The sequence below is a fragment of the Rutilus rutilus genome (genome assembly GCF_951802725.1).
Source record: "Rutilus rutilus genome assembly, chromosome: 2".
Lineage (NCBI taxonomy): Eukaryota > Metazoa > Chordata > Actinopteri > Cypriniformes > Leuciscidae > Rutilus > Rutilus rutilus.
In genome coordinates this window covers 2,766,536-2,785,923 of record NC_140210.1, presented here as the reverse complement: position 1 = coordinate 2,785,923, position 19,388 = coordinate 2,766,536, and the positions used below count along the sequence as shown (strand labels likewise).

Here is a 19,388-nt window from a genome sequence, read left to right as displayed (position 1 = left end):
CGTAGTGGATCTGACACCTGCGAGATCAAAGATGGATATCGCGGGATTCACGCTCGTGCACATTGTTGCTAATAAACTGGGTGTATTTCAAGTTCTGTTGCTCTTATATGAAAATAAATAAGACAATGACAACAAGTACTTGTAATTTAATTCCATTCCAAATACATGTTTATCATTCATTTTTTTTCTTTAGTACAGGTATGTGTTTTTATTTTTTTATAAAAATTAAATTGCATAACCCAAAGAGATCGCACTGTCAGATAGTTTGGGAATATTCACACGTAACATATACACATAAAACATGATATCAGAGTTTTAAAAATGTTCTTAAAAGAGAACATTACATCACAGTGGTTTAAACCAATGAGCATTAAGCTGTGTCGTCAGCAAGTTGTTTCCCATCATGCTTTTGATCAGCGCAGTCAGTGGAGAGCAACTGCGCTCGACTGCAGAATCCGACACGTCTGCCTTGCGCTCGCGAGAGATTTTTTACATACGTCAGCATGACATCAGAGCAAGGCGGACCGCACTCGGACACATTTCTAACCGGCATGCATCTCGTGCTGATGACCGGTGATCGGTTGTGCGCAGATTTTGCTCATCTCAAACAAGCCTAATGATACAATGGTTTTGGTTGATGCAATATGACACTGGAGTATGTGGCTACATCTCAAGGTAGGACACCCTTATTGTTCAAGGTAGACATAACCTCTGACATAAGATTTTATTTTCTAAATTATAAGGTTTCTCGCTAAATGTCAACAAATGGGTATATTATTCTGACAGTTTGTTACTACAGTTAAAGGAGCTGTATGTAAGATTGTTGCCAAAACTGGTACTGCAATCACTTTCAAATACCCCCTCCCCCCTGACTCGAGGTTGCCAGATAGGCTGCAGGATCCAGCAGGAACGTAGGCTGCAGTTTGTAGCTGCAGCTGTGGTAACTAGAGCAGAGCTGGCAACCCGGATGCCGAAACACTACTGACTTCGTGATTGGTAGATAGGTGGAGGGTGGAGCTTCAGGCCAAAACACACGATGACAACATCAACATCAGTTGAGGGCTGCAACTTCACTTTTTAAATGACAATATCCTAGCCGTTCTACTGTTGTCAGTGATATAAGTATTTGAAATGAACATGATTTCTTAATGTCTAGTGACATATCAGGGCCATTTTATGATTAATTGAAATACATTTCTCACATACAGCTCCTTTAACAGGGAATCAAAATGCAAAAAAATGTCTTGGTTTTCTTGTAACACCACAGACTATATGCGAGTATAATCGAGCTTTTAAAAGCTGCTTAAAGTTGTCCATTCCCTTTTTCAAGGTGATTTGATTCCTTGTTGTCTTTCAAAAGGTTACTGTCTGTGATTTAGTCTACTGCGATCATACTGTGATCTCTTCCTATTTTGCTTTCACTTTCTCTCGCTCATCCTCTCTCCCTCTCTCATTCTATCTTTCTATAATTCTGATCATTTTATTCTCCCTCTCACTGTTATTTGTTATCTTGTATTGTTTAACTGTATATTATGTACATAGACTTATAATCCGTGTTCATGGTGTAGTTCGTATATTCTGTAGTTTTGACATTTATTAAAACCCTTAGTATTCTTGATTGATTCTGTCTGCTCATATTACAAAGTCAATGAAAATAAGATCCAGGCTACAAAAGCTTTTATTATTTACTACGTTGAGTAGTTTAATTTTATGAACACAAGAAGGATTAATGTTCACGGCCAGAAAATTTATCTTTCTTGGAATTTATAAGAAGTGATAACTTTATTGAGAAGTTGAGAAGTTAATCTTACGGCTGTTTGCTGGACAAACAGATTGTTTGATAACTAAATTAATTCCATTAAAGTTATCTCATGAACTCGATCTGAAATAAGATTATTGATATAACTGTAATATGCAATATATTAATCATATTCATGATTAATTATTAAAATTCCCTATATATCATTTGAGTTAATGTTAATGTTCAATACCCAGTTTACGTTACACTGCTATTTGAAAAAATGGCGGTCACAAGTTTCTGTTGGTCTTGTTGGTCACGGTAACCCCGCCCCCAGCCCCTGACGCAAGCGGTTCTTACTTCTAGACCAGCAATGTTTTGGTGCTACTTAAGAACCACTTTTCCTGGTTCAGAGCTGGTGCTTTGGGTGTCGAAAAACAAAGAACCCATTTGAAACTAGGCTCTAGCTCTGAACCAGCACCAGCACTGCCTTGGTGGAAAAGGGTTAACAAGTCAGTTTATTTGGCGAATTAAACTTGTGAGATAACGCAGCGCTGTTTCACTTGGTCTACACTATCACACTAAACTGCATTTGAGTGTGTTGAAAGTTCAAATGTTATTCTATGCGTTTGTTTGTCTGTATGAGACTAGCAGTAAGCTAGATGAACATTAGAATAACATACTGATCATATTCTAACATTTCATCATGTTGAGCTATATGACATTGATTAGTTTTATGTACATTTGCTCAACTGTCTAATAAAGTACATGCAAGACACCTCTGTCAAGTCAAAGTTTGCGGCATCTCGAAAACACCACGCCGATATTGATCCTCGTTTTAGTTCTCCTTTTGTCCCAAAGTCTGCTTGCCATGGTCCATAATGTTTAAACGAAACAACTCCATGAGCGTGCCGCTAGCCATGGTTACTATGGCAGTACGAGCGGAAACCAGAGATAACGCGGATATTACGTCATTGACAGGCGACAAGTGAACATGGATAAGCCATTATTAGAGGTTCAAGCACGAAGTGCTAAAACTTTTGCATTTGGATGGCTATAATAGGGTCATTAAGAAAATGGCCGTGGCAAAATTCACTCGAAAGCCTATAAATCCTAAACGAAAACTCAGAACTTAACGAAAATTGGTGAGCATATGTGAAATAACATTGTAAACAAGCATGCACAATTGTATGGAGATAGGACCATAGGTGGCGCTATAACTGTTAAAAAGCTTTGAAAAACATATTTCCTATGTTAAATTGGCTGGAAATGGTCTTTTCCATGTATGATGTCAGTGGTTAAATGGTTGCCAAATAAAACTTAGTCTTTTTATGCATTTGTGCTTAAAGGCCTTAAATGCTAGAACCCCGATAAATGCTGCTTGCAGCTTTAATTTAAAATTGGAATTTCTCTGAAATTAAAAATCTTTGGGAACTTTTGAGATACTGGAAGTACACAACTGCAGGAAATATATCACACTTTGCAAGTGATTTTTGGTCATTTTATTACAAAAAAAAAATCTTACATATTGTAGATTTAAACACCTTACAAGAAAACCAAGACATTTTTTTTGCATTTTGATTCCCTGTTAATTGTACTAACAAACTGTCAGAATAATATACCATTTGTTGACATTTAGTGAGAAACCTTATTTAGAAAATAAAATCTTACGTCAGAGGTTATGTCTACCTTGAACAATAAGGGTGTCCTCCCTTGAGATGTAGCCACACCCTCCAGTGTCATATTACGTCAACCAAAACCATTGTCTCATTTAAAGAAAGTGTATCTTCAATTAAAGGCCATTGTCATGCTCTTAAAGTGTTAACCCATCCAGCACAGTAAATCAAACTAAACGGCCCACTTTGCCTGCATTCACCCTACATTTATTTTTAAGAGTGCATTTACTATTGGAAGCTATGGCCAAAAAGCCTCTGAAAAGACCAGGAAAAAAAACATGGGAATGTTCAGGTTATGAAATATACTTTAATGTAGGACACATACAAAGAATACACAAGGAAAATCATGATTATCCTATTTGAATCTGCCCTTCCACCATATCCGACTCCCTCATCTTTGACTCTCAGTGCCTTCCTCCACATATTTTCTTGGGGGGCACTTCAGTCTTCTGCCACAGACTTGGAGTAGTCATACCAATCACACCGAGAGCAATTATCTCTCCAGCATTCCCACTGAGTTTACTCTCCTCATCTGAACCCATTCCCAGATCATCCTCCTTCTCATGAACCACCACTGCTCGTCCCAGAATGGAATAAGGCCCAAAGAGCTTGGCGTCTGGAAGCGTCAGGAACTGCCTTATAACTCCTTTCTCGGAAGCAAAGTTGCCCAGGTCTCCAGGATGATGAGGGTGGTCAACGCCGTTTGGATTATAATGAGGACCAACAGTGATGCAGCCTTGACTGAGGTCTCCATACTGATGGACGTGCATGGCACGCTCTTGACGATCGACGGCAGGCAAACCACGGAGGTTGATTTTCACTTCTAAATCTCCATTGGGGAAGACCTGCTTGAAGAGGATTTGCCCAAAGATCTTTGGCTGGTTACGTGGCAAATTGGGGCTGGGAGTTACTTCACAAGTGGCATAGATTGTGTTGTCGAACTCCACGACTTCCGGCTGTGGAGCTTCGGCAGGCAAACAAACTGGAGGTTTGTGTAACTCTCCTCCTTGTATATGCAGCACCAGCAATATCAGAGGGAATATTAGGATGATTTTCTCCATGTTGATCTTTAAAGCCTACAATGAAGAGTGGATTCAGTGAAATCATGCCATTTGGTTTAAGAACATAATATTTTTGATAAAAGGTCAAAGCTTTGTTGCAGGGAGCTTTGAGAATGGAAGTTGCATTAGGTAAAAATAGCACAACCAGCTTAGTTTGCAACAGAAAACCATACAAGAACCCAGACAGCAACCAGATCTGGCCCACATCTGGGCCGTGTGTAATCCATGTGTACCAGATGTGGGCCGACACCATGTTGCTGTCTAGAAAACTCTATAATTTTTGAATTGCTATGTACCCTTGTGAAAATAATAAAATAAAATAATCTTGAAAGTATAATAATAATAATAATAATAATAATACTACCTGTAGGTCCACTTGCAGATAAGAACACTGATGAATTATAAAAAGCCACTTAAGTGTACACATGTACACTTTCATAAGTGTCGCACCTGCCAGCCAAAGTGCCTATGATACAAACCAATGACATACAGGTGGATGTAATCACACTAAAATGAGTCCAGGCAAAGGTTCATGGAAATGGAAAAGGTCTAGGGAGAAGTGCCCTCTGGTGGCCATGATAGGGCTTCTGCTGGCAGGAGTGACATGAAGTACATGTACACTTTTTAAAAAAAAAGTAATGCCAAACTAAGAGTTTTACTTTAAAAGTACATTGTTTTAAAAATATTTTTGTTGTGCTTTAAAGTACACTTAATTTGATCTGTTGTAGCCTACATGTTATTCAATATTAAATATAAAGTTAAGATTGTCTGATTCTGATATTTTTCACAAGGACAGGTAAAATAAAGACAATATCTATACTTTTGCTTAAACTAAAATTTTTTAGTTGTACTAAATCAAGTCAGTTGATGGAGAAAATGGAATGAAAAAAAAAAAAAAACAAGCCTAAAACAGCAAAGGTGCATTACCGTACAGCTGAAAAGTTGTCCTCAATCCGTGTGGAACCTGAATATTGCAGTCACAAAAATACTGCAACGCTTAATCCGTGTGCAGTCCTGACCTGGGGTTGAGAGACTGTTCCTTTTGGCTGTTCTTATAGGAACTCATGTTGAGCTACAAGTTAACCATGATAGTCTGTTAGTCACTAATTAAGTTCACCTGTGTTTCATTTAGCTCCCTTTGTTTGCCTGTTTATATATAGCACTCAGTTTATTCAGTTCTTTGTCATGCATTGCACAATGTGTTCTCCAGTGTTTTGTTTTTATTAAAAGAGGTACTGCTATAGTTTTTTTTACGCTCGCTATGACAGATTTTTCAATACTTTTGACAATTTTCCAAAACTCTTAACACAGTAGGGATGGGGAAATGAAGCCTCATGAATCTCTGAGGCTTTCCCCTGACTGTTCCGGGAAAAGATTCAAAGCTTCGAGAGTGTCGAGAACAGCGGCGAGAACAGCGCCATCTGGTGCTTATTTAAAATAAAGCAGCCAGAAGCCTGTGTTAGAAGCTCTGGCAGATGAAGCAACCACAACACACTCCATAGTTTCAATGTTATGTGCACAAATAAATGCCTTACATGTTTGTGTTTGATTTGTTCATTAAAAAAAAATAATTTTCCCATTTAAGTGTGACAATAAAATATAATAGCTTATAAGTTTATATGATTCAATAAAATTTTATGTAGGCCTTCTCTCTCTCTCTCTCTCTCTCTCTCTCTCTCTCTCTCTCTCTCTCTCTCTCTCTCTCTCCATACACACACACACACACACACACAATGAATAAGGACATTGTCTGATAGGATCATCTGTTTTAAATGTCAATATCAATAATTGAAAATATCAACCAGACTGAGGCAACAATGACTCGTTAAATACGATCTGAAGTTCGAGCCTTCTGACACCCGAAGCGAAACACGCACGTGACTGGACAGAAAGTGAGGCTTCGTTTGTCATCGATCACGTGACTCTAGTAAACCAATACACGCATCGATACGGGGCTTCACTAGAAATTGTGTCGCTTATGTGATACGCGCATCGAAGCTTCAGTGTCATATGTAACATCACTATAACACAGTTAGCACTACATCCGTCTATGTAAGCTATACTATTAACACATTTCTTGTTGCTTTAACACAAAATGCATACAATTAACACAAATTTTATAAATGGGGGGGGGGACCAAGAACCAGTGAGGGGGGGCCCATGGGAAATCAGAAAATTCAACTGGAAATAAATACTTGTTTAGAAAACATTAAGCACGATTTCAAAAATATTTGCAATGCACTGTGCCCTAATATAGATGGTATTACAGTTTTTTACAATCGCTATGACAATTTTTTCAATACTTTTAACAACTTTCCTAAACTCTTAACGCACCAACACACATACAACACACAATTGGCAAAACAGTTAATTTCATGCTCAAAATCACACACTGTAAACTAAACTCCAACACTAATTTTCTAAATACAATAATACACTATGCCTACCAAAACACTGCAAACATGTCTCAAAATCAAATCATTTTTCAAAACACTAACATATGTAACACAGCCGTCCAACAGGAAGATTTAGTCAATCATAGCACAATGTCATAAAAACACTAACATCAGATGAAATTACAGAAACTGCATTATTGTATATGTGTCAGGTATGCCCTTATACAACAGACAGTATATTGTATTGATCATAGATTGTGTTTTGCACTGCAGTTTCTTTTGAAGCCTCTCTACATTTTTGTTTTGTTGGGTTTACTGTAGATCTTTTGCTGCAGAAATTCAATAAAAAAGACCCATCTCAGAGTGCTTTATAGAATGTACGGTTACAGTATACCAGATGGTCATGCGATTGAAAGAACCTCAACACCTGAGTGTGTTTCCTAGATGGGAATCAGCTGTGTTCTCTTACGAGAGGTCTCTCGTACTGCGTAAGATATCTTACGCTAGGGGAAAATCCTTTTTCCGCGAGATATTGAAGCCAAAAATTATCCTTAATTTTGTAATAATGCAAAACGCGTTGCGGCAGCATGCAGACATAGGCGAGACAGCTCGCGCGCCTATTGGCTGCTCTGCGGCAACTGCAGCAGCCTATCGAGCGAGGCCTGGCGTGACGTCAGACCCAATCAGGGCACTTCGCGCCCGCTGCGTCACGTCCCGCCGAAATGGGCGTGGTCTAGGCCTATAAATACCGCTCGCAGGCAGCTATTGTCTGATTTTTCATCCTTCAAGCGAAGCACACGCATCGCTGGAGCCGGAGAAGAAGCCGCGCCGTCTGAGAGAGAGCACCTTCAGCGGGACGAGTCACTGAAGTCGCTGGCCGCGCCGCCTTCCTTCCTTCCTGCTGCGCTTTCCGGCACTTATATCCTTTCTATTACTCTGTACTTTTGTGTGTGTGTGTCGCCGCCGCGACACACATTCTAAAAGAGCTAGCGTCTTTCTAAAGATGCCTTCCTGCGGCTCGTGCAGAGCCACACTCAGCGACGGGGACCGCCACGTGATTTGCGTTTCCTGCCTGGGTGAGGAACATGCAGCTCTCGCGCTCGCTGACGGCGGCTGCCCTCACTGCGAGCTGATGGCAATGGCGACTATGAGGACTCGCCTAGCCTTCTTCACCGAGACTGCTCCCCCGCCCGCCGCGGCGTCGCGCCGTAAAAAGCGCCGTGCCCAGCGGGCCCCGGAACCCTCCCTCAGCCGCCAAAGCTCGCCGGTTCGCCCGCTTGCTTCCCCGGCTTCGTCACCCTCGCTTCCTGACGGACAGCGGCCGCCGTCTGCCGCCGCTTCCGTTGACATCGTGGATGAGGAAGCCCTGCTGGGAGAGGATGATTCCTGCTCTATCCTGGCGTCAGGCAGTGAGGACTGGGCGGGCTCTGAGGACCCCGCGCCCCCTGCCCGCATGTCTTCAGGCAAGAGAGCGTCCATCGAGACGGAGCTCACGCGAGTACTCGCACAGGCCGCGGCGAGCCTCGAGTGGTCTTCGCCTGAGCAGCCCGCTCACAACCGGCTGGATGGATTTTTCCTGCCTGGGGAGCGCGCTTCGCCTGCGTCCAGACCGGCGCCTTTTCTTCCTGAGTTACACGAAGAAGTCGCCAAGTCCTGGAACGCCCCCTATTCGGCTAGAGTGCGTCCTGCTGTTTCTTTGGCATTCTCCGCTGTTGACGATGCCAAGAACAAAGGATACCTTTCGCTGCCGCCGGTCGAAGAGGCGATAGCGGCCCACTTATGCCCGCCCTCTGCTGGACGGCGTGCTAAGTCGGCCCTACCCTCTAAAGCTTGCCGCACGACGTCAAGCCTGCTCCGCTGCGCTTTCTCCGCCGCCGGGCAAGCTGCGTCAGCGCTGCACACCATGGCAACGCTTCAGATCTTCCAGGCCGATCTCCTCCGTAAGCTGGATGAGGAAGGGCCTGACGCGATCTGCGTGCCGGACTTAAGGAGTGCCACGGACCTCGCTCTCCGTGCTACTAAGTCTGCAGCGCAAGCCATTGGACGGAATATGGCCTCTCTCACCGTTACTGAGAGACATCTTTGGCTGACGCTCTCGGAAATGGCCGAGTCTGAGCGCACCGCGTTCCTCGACGCCCCGCTTTCCGCCACAGGCCTCTTTGGATCCTCCGTCAAGGATTTCGCGGAGAGATTCGCAGAGGTACAGAAAGCGTCACAGGCTATGAAGCACTTCCTCCCGAAGCGCTCCAGCTCTGCAGCAGGCCGTGCGAAACCGTCTGCTCAGAGCTCACAGCCACAGCCACCGTCCACTACCTCCACTTCACAGCGCCGCCAGGCCCGAAGCGCGAGACCGCGCTCCCGCTCATCCGGTCGCCGCCCCGCTGTACGTGGCCCGCGACCTAGGATTACGGTGAAGCCCGAGGCCCCGAAGTCGTCCTAGCACAGCTAGGAAAACGACGTGTTTAAGTCCCGTTGCGGCCAGACTCACACCAAAGCTATTCGCTCGTCCAGTTCCAGCAAATGTGACTGTTCCAGTGTTTTCTGCAGCCAACAAGTCGGTTCTGTCACCCGCTTGCCTGCACACAAATGCCGTTTTCACGGCTACCCAGATAAATCCCCAAAAGAGTGTATTTTCTGGTGTCCCGGCCACGGCCGATGGTGTTTCATGTGTAGTAAGAATGCCCACTGCCCAGTGCCCATTCCTACACACAAGCACAGCCTGTCACACAGGGCTCGCGCACATAAAACCGACTCAGATCGGTTGCGCTTCAAACATGGTGAAAGTGCCCACTACCCAGTGCCCACTAACACCGCGTTGTGCATGTCTCATGGTTTCTGTAAAAACGAAACCAACGTGCACTCGCTTCACGCAAGCGAACGATGCTTTCGGTGTGATAGATGTGCCCGCTGTCCCGCGCCCACATCCACACATAGACATGACAGTTCCCACAGGAACCGCCCAGCCCTCCCCCTCGCGGCTGACCACCGCAGAGGAGTCGAGCGCGGGCAATCTGCCCGCTGTTATCAGCGCGCCCCCATGCCTCAAATGTCACATGCGCGATGCTTGTGTTGCAGCACGCCGAAGCCTCTCCATCGCTGAGCGAGCGGAGCGCGCTTCGTATTCAACCCCTAGCTATCCATGCAGACGCATGGGCAAAGCTGCCCGGGGTTTCGAAGTGGGTGCTGAACATTATAAAAAGAGGCTATTCGCTGCAGTTTCGCCGACGCCCTCGCCGCTATGTGGCGCGCGTCGAGACCACGGTAAAAACAGAAGTAGCACATTTACTTCGAGCCGAAGTGACGAAACTACTGAGCAAAGGGGCCATAGAGCCTCTCTCTCAAGTTCAGAGCGAAGGAGGGCTATACAGCAGATACTTCCTGGTACCGAAAAAAGACGGGGGTCTCAGACCCATACTAGATCTAAGGCAACTGAACAAAGTGCTTGTGAAGCGACAGTTCAGGATGCTCACGACCAGACAAATCCTTGTGCAGATTCGCCAAGGAGATTGGTTTGTGTCAATAGATCTGAAAGAAGCGTATTTTCAAATACAGATAGCGTCACGTCACAGGCGATATTTGAGATTCGCCTTCGAGGGCCAGGCATATCAGTACACAGTCCTGCCATTCGGTTTGTCCCTGGCACCCCGTACATTTACGAAGTGCATGGACGCGGCGCTCGCACCCCTCAGAATGAGAGGCATACGAGTGCTGAACTATTTGGACGATTGGCTGATTCTAGCGCAATCTCGCGCAGTGCTCATAGAACACACGACCATTTTACTCGATCACCTCGAGGATTTGGGTCTCAGTGTCAATTGGGCGAAGAGCTCTCTGTTACCCAGTCAGAAGATATCTTTCCTGGGCACAGAATTGGACTCGCTGTCCATGATAGCGCGACTATCACCACAGCGCGCGGTAGACATTCAGCGCACAGCGAACGCGTTTCGCTGCGGCGCGTCTGTCCCGCTCAAGAAATTTCAGAAGATGCTAGGTCTCATGGCCTCAGCATCGTCAGTGCTCCAGCTGGGCCTGCTCCGCATGCGCCCGCTGCAGTTTTGGCTGAAAGCGCGAGTCCCACGCAGAGCGTGGGCATCCGATTCGCTTCGCCTCAGGGTCAATCAGAAGTGCGTCACAGCTCTGAAACCTTGGAGAGCGAACGACTGGTACCAATTAGGTGTAAGCCTGGGGACTTCCTCGAGGGTGAAAGTGGTGTCCACGGACGCGTCCACCTCGGGATGGGGAGCGCTGCTCGAGGGCAGACCGTTCTTCGGCCAGTGGTCGGAACGGGAGAAGCTCCTGCACATAAACTGCCTCGAAATGCTGGCAGTAGACAACGCGCTGACGCGTTTTTGTCCCCAGATAAAAGGACGCCACGTCTTGGTCCGTTCGGACAACATGTCTGTGGTGTCCTACATAAATCGCCAGGGCGGCCTCAGGTCCAAGAACCTGTACAGGCTGGCAGAACGCCTCCTGGTATGGGCTCAGTGCAACCTGCGCTCGCTCAGAGCAGCGCACGTGCCAGGGCTCCTGAACATAGGACCGGACAGACTGTCCAGGAACAATGTTCCGGCAGGCGAATGGTCTCTACACCCACAGACTCAAGAAAACGCTCACTGTCAGGAATTTTTCTCAAAGAGCAGGAGCACGCTGGCCCATGTGTGGCCCCGCCGCCCGCTCTATGCTTTTCCCCCCGTCTCTCTCCTGCCTCAGGTGATAGAACGGATCAGGGAAGAAGGATGCTCAGTACTGCTGGTGGCACCGTTCTGGAAAAACCAACCTTGGTTCCCAGTCGTGATGCAGTTAGCAAGTACTGCCCCGTGGCCAGTACCAGTGAGGAGAGACCTCCTCTCACAGGCCCACGGTTCGATCTGGCATCCTCACCCGGAACTGTGGTCCCTTCATGTCTGGGCCATCAACGGGTACATGTTGGACTCCCTGAAGGAGTATTAAACACGATCACGCAGGCTAGAGCTCCGTCTACGAGACGACTCTATTCCTCGAAATGGTCAGTGTTTTCGGGCTGGTGCACAGCCCGTGGTGTGTCACCCACAGACTGTGGTGTGGCGGAGGTGCTTTCCTTCCTACAAGAGCTGTTGGATGGGGGCAGGGCCCCCTCCACGCTCAAAGTTTATGTGGCGGCTATAGCAGCGTTCTCAGAAACAACGCTTGGTCAGTCAATAGGAAGGAACGATTTAGTCATCCGCTTCCTTAGAGGGGCTAAGAGACTGAATCCTCCCAGACCTCCCTCAGTCCCCGTATGGGACCTTTCTACGGTTCTGGAAGCCATGAAAGGTGCGCCATTTGAGCCTTTACAGTCAATCGATTTGAAACACCTGTCTTTCAAGACGGTGTTTTTGCTGGCTCTCGCTTCGGTGAAGCGCATAGGGGATCTGCACGCGCTCTCTGTGAGCGCGGCGTGCATGGAGTTTGGGCCTAATGACTCAAAAGTTATACTCAAACCTAAGCACGGTTATGTTCCGAAATCCCTCAACACACCGTTTAGGGCGCAGGTTATTTCCCTGTCAGCCCTACCGGTCCCTGATGAGGAAAGAGACGCGAGCCTCCTCTGCCCAGTCAGGGCATTACGAGCTTATGTGTCTCGCTCGTCTGGTTTCAGACAGACGGAGCAGCTCTTTGTTTCGTTTAGCGGACGTTCTAAGGGACTAGCCGCGTCAAAACAGAGCCTATCCAGATGGATAGTTGATGCTATAGCGCTGGCATACGCCTCCAAGGGCATGCAGTGCCCGTTGGGTGTCAGAGCGCACTCCACGAGAGGCATGGCCTCTTCGTGGGCCTGGTCAAGTGGGATTGCCTTGCAAGATATTTGTATGGCGGCAGGCTGGGCCTCCCCGTCTACATTTATAAGGTTTTATAACCTAGAGGTTCCCGCCCTGCAGGCCAGGCTGCTGTCGGTCTAAGTTTACCAGTATTATCTGACCTGATGCGTCAGCTCAGAATGCTGCGTCTACTGAGCACAGCTCAATGTTCGACAGTAAAAAAGTAGCAGCACGAGATGTGCCTGGGCAAACTGTGTAAGACCCACATTCCCCCATCAGTTCAGGCCGTACCCCGCCCTGTCTGTATGATGAAATTCGCGTCTCAGCGACGCTACCATATGTGGAAGAGTGCGGCTTCGCCCCTCCCTCTTCCTGGACTCCCTGTGAGTTCCCTGAGTGATTGTGCACTATATGTACCCCGGGCTTTCGCCCTTGGGTCTTTGGTGTCAGATCTCAGCATGCACGGCGTTTTGCATTGGGTCCCCTAGCGTAAGATATCTTACGCAGTACGAGAGACCTCTCGTAAGAGAACGTACTCGGTTACTAACGTAACCTCGGTTCTCTCTAGAAGAGGGAACGAGTACTGCGTATCTTGCCGTGCATGCACACGCTCTGGTTGCTTCGATGATGAAAAACCAGACAATAGCTGCCTGCGAGCGGTATTTATAGGCCTAGACCACGCCCATTTCGGCGGGACGTGACGCAGCGGGCGCGAAGTGCCCTGATTGGGTCTGACGTCACGCCAGGCCTCGCTCGATAGGCTGCTGCAGTTGCCGCAGAGCAGCCAATAGGCGCGCGAGCTGTCTCGCCTATGTCTGCATGCTGCCGCAACGCGTTTTGCATTATTACAAAATTAAGGATAATTTTTGGCTTCAATATCTCGCGGAAAAAGGATTTTCCCCTAGCGTAAGATATCTTACGCAGTACTCGTTCCCTCTTCTAGAGAGAACCGAGGTTACGTTAGTAACCGAGTACGATTTATATTATTGCATAACTCAATCAGCTGTTTCTCAGTAACAATAGGATAAAATACAGGGGCTATATTTGTGTTTCAATTCACAATATAAACAGCTGTTTACCTTGGCTTTAGCCTGTTAGGTTTAGAACATGGTGTTATCTGTTCTGACATACAGTGTTAAAGCATTGGTAAATTTGGCAGTAAAAATCCATTGTTTTGGTCTTGTTTGAGCTTGTGTGTGAAAGAAGTTCAAGCATTTTAAATTTGTGTTAATTGTATGCATTTTGTGTTAAAGCAACAAGAAATGTGTTAATAGTATAGCTTACATAGACGGATGTAGTGCTAACTGTGTTAAGAGTTTTGGAAAATTGTTAAAAGTATTGAAAAATCTGTCATAGCGAGCGTAAAAAAACTATAGCAGTACTTCTTTTAATAAAAACAAAACACTGGAGAACACATTGTGCAATGCATGACAAAGAACTGAATAAACTGAGTGCTATATATAAACAGGCAAACAAAGGGAGCTAAATGAAACACAGGTGAACTTAATTAGTGACTAACAGACTATCATGGTTAACTTGTAGCTCAACATGAGTTCCTATAAGAACAGCCAAAAGCAACAGTCTCTCAACCCCAGGTCAGGACTGCACACGGATTAAGCGTTGTAGTATTTTTTTGACTGCAATATTCAGGTTCCACACGGATTGAGGACAACTTCTCAGCTGTACGGTAATGCACCTTTGCTGTTTTAGGCTTGTTTTTTTTTTCTCCATCAACTGACTTGATTTAGTACAACTAAAAAAAGTTAGTTTACACAAAAGTATAGATAGTCTTTTATTTTACCTGTCCTTGTGAAAAATATCAGAATCAGAAAATCTTAACTTTATATTTAATATTGAATAACATGTAGGCTACAACAGATCAAATTAAGTGTACTTTAAAGCACAACAAAAAGATTTTTAAAACAATGTACTTTTAAAGTAAAACTCTTAGTTTGGCATTACTTTTTTTTTAAAAAGTGTACATGTACTTCATGTCACTCCTGCCAGCAGAAGCCCTATCATGGCCACCAGAGGGCACTTCTCCCTAGACCTTTTCCTTTCCATGAACCTTTGCCTGGACTCATTTTAGTGTGATTACATCCACCTGTATGTCATTGGTTTGTATCATAGGCACTTTAGCTGGCAGGTGTGACGCTTATGAAAGTGTACGTATGTACACTTAAGTGGCTTTTTATAATTCATCAGTGTTATTATCTGCAAGTGGACCTACAGTTTTTATTATTATTATTATTATTATTATTATTGTACTTTCAAGATTATTTTATTATTTTCACAAGGGTACATAGCAATTCAAAAATTATAGAGTTTTCTAGACAGCAACATGGTGTCGGCCCACATCTGGTACACATGGATTACACACGGCCCAGATGTGGGCCAGATCTGGTTGCTGTCTGGGTTCTTGTATGGTTTAATGTTGCAAACTAATCTGGTTGTGCTATTTTGCCTAATGCAACTTCCATTCTCAAAGCTCCCTGCAACAAAGCTTTGACCTTTTATCAAAAATATTACGTTCTTAAACCAAATGACATGATTTCACTGAATCCACTCTTCATTGTAGGCTTTAAAGATCAACATGGAGAAAATCTTCCTAATATTCCCTCTGATATTGCTGGTGCTGCATATACAAGGAGGAGAGTTACACAAACCTCCAGTTTGTTTGCCTGCCGAAGCTCCACAGCCGGAAGTCGTGGAGTTCGACAACACAATCTATGCCACTTGTGAAGTAACTCCCAGCCCCAATTTGCCACGTAACCAGCCAAAGATCTTTGGGCAAATCCTCTTCAAGCAGGTCTTCCCCAATGGAGATTTAGAAGTGAAAATCAACCTCCGTGGTTTGCCTGCCGTCGATCGTCAAGAGCGTGCCATGCACATCCATCAGTATGGAGACCTCAGTCAAGGCTGCATCACTGTTGGTCCTCATTATAATCCAAACGGCGTTGACCACCCTCATCATCCTGGAGACCTGGGCAACTTTGCTTCCGAGAAAGGAGTTATAAGGCAGTTCCTGACGCTTCCAGACGCCAAGCTCTTTGGGCCTTATTCCATTCTGGGACGAGCGGTGGTGGTTCATGAGAAGGAGGATGATCTGGGAATGGGTTCAGATGAGGAGAGTAAACTCAGTGGGAATGCTGGAGAGATAATTGCTCTCGGTGTGATTGGTATTACTACTCCAAGTCTGTGGCAGAAGACTGAAGTGCCCCCCAAGAAAATATGTGGAGGAAGGCACTGAGAGTCAAAGATGAGGGAGTCGGATATGGTGGAAGGGCAGATTCAAATAGGATAATCATGATTTTCCTTGTGTATTCTTTGTATGTGTCCTACATTAAACTATATTTCATAACATGAACACTCCCATGTTTTTTTTCTTGGTCTTTTCAGAGGCTTTTTGGCCATAGCTTCCAATAGTAAATGCACTCTTAAAAATAAATGTAGGGTGAATGCAGGCAAAGTGGGCCGTTTAGTTTGATTTACTGTGCTCGATGGGTTAACACTTTAAGAGCATGACAATGGCCTTTAATTAAAGATGCACTATTTCTTTAAATAGGCTTGTTTGAGAGGCGCCTTGCCTGAAATGTATGCATAGTATGCGACTGCAGTGAGGGGAGGAGTGAAAAAAGCGCAGGCAAGCCGGACAGATATCTCTTCTCGTAGTGGATCTGACACCTGCGAGATCAAAGATGGATATCGCGGGATTCACGCTCGTGCACATTGTTGCTAATAAACTGGGTGTATTTCAAGTTCTGTTGCTCTTATATGAAAATAAATAAAATAAGACAACAAGTACTTGTTATTTAATTCCATTCCAAATACATGTTTATCATTCATTTTTTTTCTTTAGTACAGGTATGTGGTTTTTTTTTTTATAAAAATTTAATTACATAACACAAAGAGATCGCACTGTCAGATAGTTTGGGAATATTCACACATAACATATACACATAAAACATGATATCAGAGTTTTAAAAATGTTCTTAAATGAGAACATTACATCACAGTGGTTTAAACCAATGAGCATTAAGCTGTGTCGTCAGCAAGTTGTTTCCCATCATGCTTTTGATCAGCGCAGTCAGTGGATAGCAACTGCGCTCGACTGCAGAATCCGACACGTCTGCCTTGCGCTCGCGAGAGATTTTTTACATGCGTCAGCATGACATCAGAGCAAGGCGGACCGCACTCGGACACATTTCTAACCGGCATGCATCTCGCGCTGATCACCGGTGATCGGTTGTGCGCAGATTTTGCTCATCTCAAACAAGCCTAATGATACAATGGTTTTGGTTGATGCAATATGACACTGGAGTATGTGGCTACATCTCAAGGTAGGACACCCTTATTGTTCAAGGTAGACATAACCTCTGACATAAGATTTTATTTTCTAAATTATAAGGTTTCTCGCTAAATGTCAACAAATGGGTATATTATTCTGACAGTTTGTTACTACAGTTAAAGGAGCTGTACGTAAGATTGTGGCCAAAACTGGTACTGCAATCACTTTCAAATCCCCCCTCCCCCCTGACTCGAGGTTGCCAGATAGGCTGCAGGATCCAGCAGGAACGTAGGCTGCAGTTTGTAGCTGCAGCTGTGGTAACTAGAGCAGAGCTGGCAACCCGGATGCCGAAACACTACTGACTTTGTGATTGGTAGATAGGTGGAGGGTGGAGCTTCAGGCCAAAACACAAGATGACAACATCAACATCAGTTGAGGGCTGCAACTTCACTTTTTAAATGACAATATCCTAGCTGTTCTACTGATGATATGATATATCTTTATTGTCATTGTATGCGATACAACGAAATTCTGTTGGAGCAGTCCTCTCCATAAGTATTTGAAATGAACATGATTTCTTAATGTCTAGTGACATATCAGGGCCATTTTATGATTAATTGAAATACATTTCTTACATACAGCTCCTTTAACAGGGAATCAAAATGCAAAAAAATGTCTTGGTTTTCTTGTAACACCACAGACTATATGCAAGTATAATCGAGCTTAATCGAGCTTTTAAAAGCTGCTTAAAGTTGTCCTTTCCCTTTTTCAAGGTGATTTGATTCCTTGTTGTCTTTCAAAAGGTTACTGTCTGTGATTTAGTCTACTGCGATCATACTGTGATCTCTTCCTATTTTGCTTTTACTTTCTCTCGCTCATCCTCTCTCCCTCTCTCATTCTATCTTTCTATAATTCTGAATCAGAATCAGAATCAGAATCAGAAAGAGCTTTATTGCCAAGTGTGCTTGCACCCACAAGGAATTTTTCTTGGTACTGAAGCTTCCAGTGCACATATACAAATACAAATACAACAAGAACATAGTAATACAAATTCTAAGAATGAAAATATATAAAAAATAAATAAAAATAGTATAAAAGTAAAAAAGTAGGGTCACAGTTGGGTTTAGTCTGAATAAACATTTACAGATTATGAACATATTTACAGTATTTTGAGTAGTATGAATAATATAAATATCACCTGAATTAGAGAATATTACACTAGACAGTGGGAGTCTAGCGCATGTTACAGATTATAAACATATTTACAGTATTTTGAGTAGTATGAATAATATAGATATAAATATCACCTGAGTTTATTGCACTAGACAGTGGGAGTATTGCACTTACAGGCATATGCTTTGGGGGGCATGTTAAGTGTTCAGAAGGGAAATGGCCTGTGGAAAGAAACTGTTCCTGTGCCTGGAAGTTCTTGTGGCCAGTGATCTGTGTCGCCGTCCTGACGGTAACAGTTCAAACAGGGGGTGTCCAGGGTGAGTGGAGTCTGTGATGATTTTACCTGCTCTCTTCCTCACTCTGGAAGAGTACAGGTCCTGGAGGGTTGGCAGGGGGGCACCAATAATCCTCTCTGCAGTCCGGACTGTCCGTTGTAGTCTCCTGATGTCCGATTTGGTAGCTGAACCAAACCAGACAGTGATGGAAGTGCTTAAGACAGACTCAATGACGGCTGAGTAGAACTGGATCAGCAGCTCCTGTGGCAGATTGAACTTCTTCAGCTGGCGAAGGAAGTACAGTCTCTGCTGGGCCTTTTTCACAATGGAGTCAATGTGATTTGCCCACTTCAGGTCCTGGGAGATGGTAGAGCCCAGGAACCTGAATGACTCCACTGCTTCCACAGTGCTGTTCATGATGGTGAGAGGGGGGAGTGCTGGGGTGTTTCTCCTGAAGTCCACGATCATCTCCACTGTTTTGAGCGTGTTCAGCTCAAGGTTGTTATAACTGCACCAGACAGCCAGCTGTTCAACCCCCAGTCTGTAAGCAGACTCGTCACCATTTTGGATGAGACCGATGACAGTGGTGTCGTCTGCAAATTTCAGGAGCTTGACAGAGGGGTCTTTAGAAGTGCAGTCATTAGTGTACAGGGAGAAGAGCAGTGGGGAGAGAACGCACCCTTGGGGGGCGCCAGTGCTGATGGTGAGGGTCCTGGATGTGAGTTTCCCCAGTCTCACTAGCTGCTGCCGGTCCGTCAGGAAGCTGGAGATCCACTGACAGATTGTGGATGGCATGGAGAGCTGAGTCAGTTTGGCTGTGAGAAGATCAGGGATGATGGTATTGAAGGCCGAACTGAAGTCCACAAATAGGATCCGTGCATAAGTCCCAGGTCTGTCAAGATGTTGCAGGATATAGTGCAGTCCCATGTTGACTGCATCATCCACAGACCTGTTTGCTCTGTAAGCAAACTGAAGGGGATCCATCAGGGGTCCGGTGATGTCCT

The 19,388-nt window shown here is 44.8% G+C and overlaps 3 protein-coding genes across 5 annotated transcripts in view; 2 read left to right on the top strand and 1 right to left on the bottom strand.

The window, feature by feature from the left end:
• The window catches only part of LOC311285512 (CD48 antigen-like), a 236,431-nt gene that overhangs the window by 63,248 nt on the left and 153,795 nt on the right, over window positions 1–19,388 (top strand). The window lies entirely within an intron of this gene.
• LOC311285704 (extracellular superoxide dismutase [Cu-Zn]-like) lies at window positions 3,702–5,529 on the bottom strand. 2 transcript variants are annotated; one of them, XM_084401509.1, is made up of 2 exons: window positions 5,408–5,529; window positions 3,702–4,490 (listed from the first exon to the last, which is right to left on the bottom strand). In XM_084401509.1, exon 2 carries the CDS (start codon window positions 4,473–4,475, stop codon window positions 3,819–3,821), a length of 657 nt encoding a protein of 218 aa, XP_084257635.1. In that variant the 5' UTR covers window positions 4,476–4,490; window positions 5,408–5,529; the 3' UTR covers window positions 3,702–3,818. The 2 variants fall into 2 exon arrangements, with proteins under 2 accessions (XP_084257635.1, XP_084257634.1); XM_084401508.1 differs by having other exon boundaries at window positions 5,403–5,528.
• LOC311285641 (extracellular superoxide dismutase [Cu-Zn]-like) lies at window positions 14,142–15,919 on the top strand. Of its 2 annotated transcripts, none has more exons than XM_084401382.1 (2): window positions 14,142–14,335; window positions 15,227–15,919. In XM_084401382.1, the coding sequence occupies exon 2, from the start codon at window positions 15,242–15,244 to the stop codon at window positions 15,896–15,898; it is 657 nt and encodes a 218-aa protein (XP_084257508.1). In that variant the 5' UTR covers window positions 14,142–14,335; window positions 15,227–15,241; the 3' UTR covers window positions 15,899–15,919. The 2 variants fall into 2 exon arrangements, with proteins under 2 accessions (XP_084257508.1, XP_084257509.1); XM_084401383.1 differs by having other exon boundaries at window positions 14,238–14,330.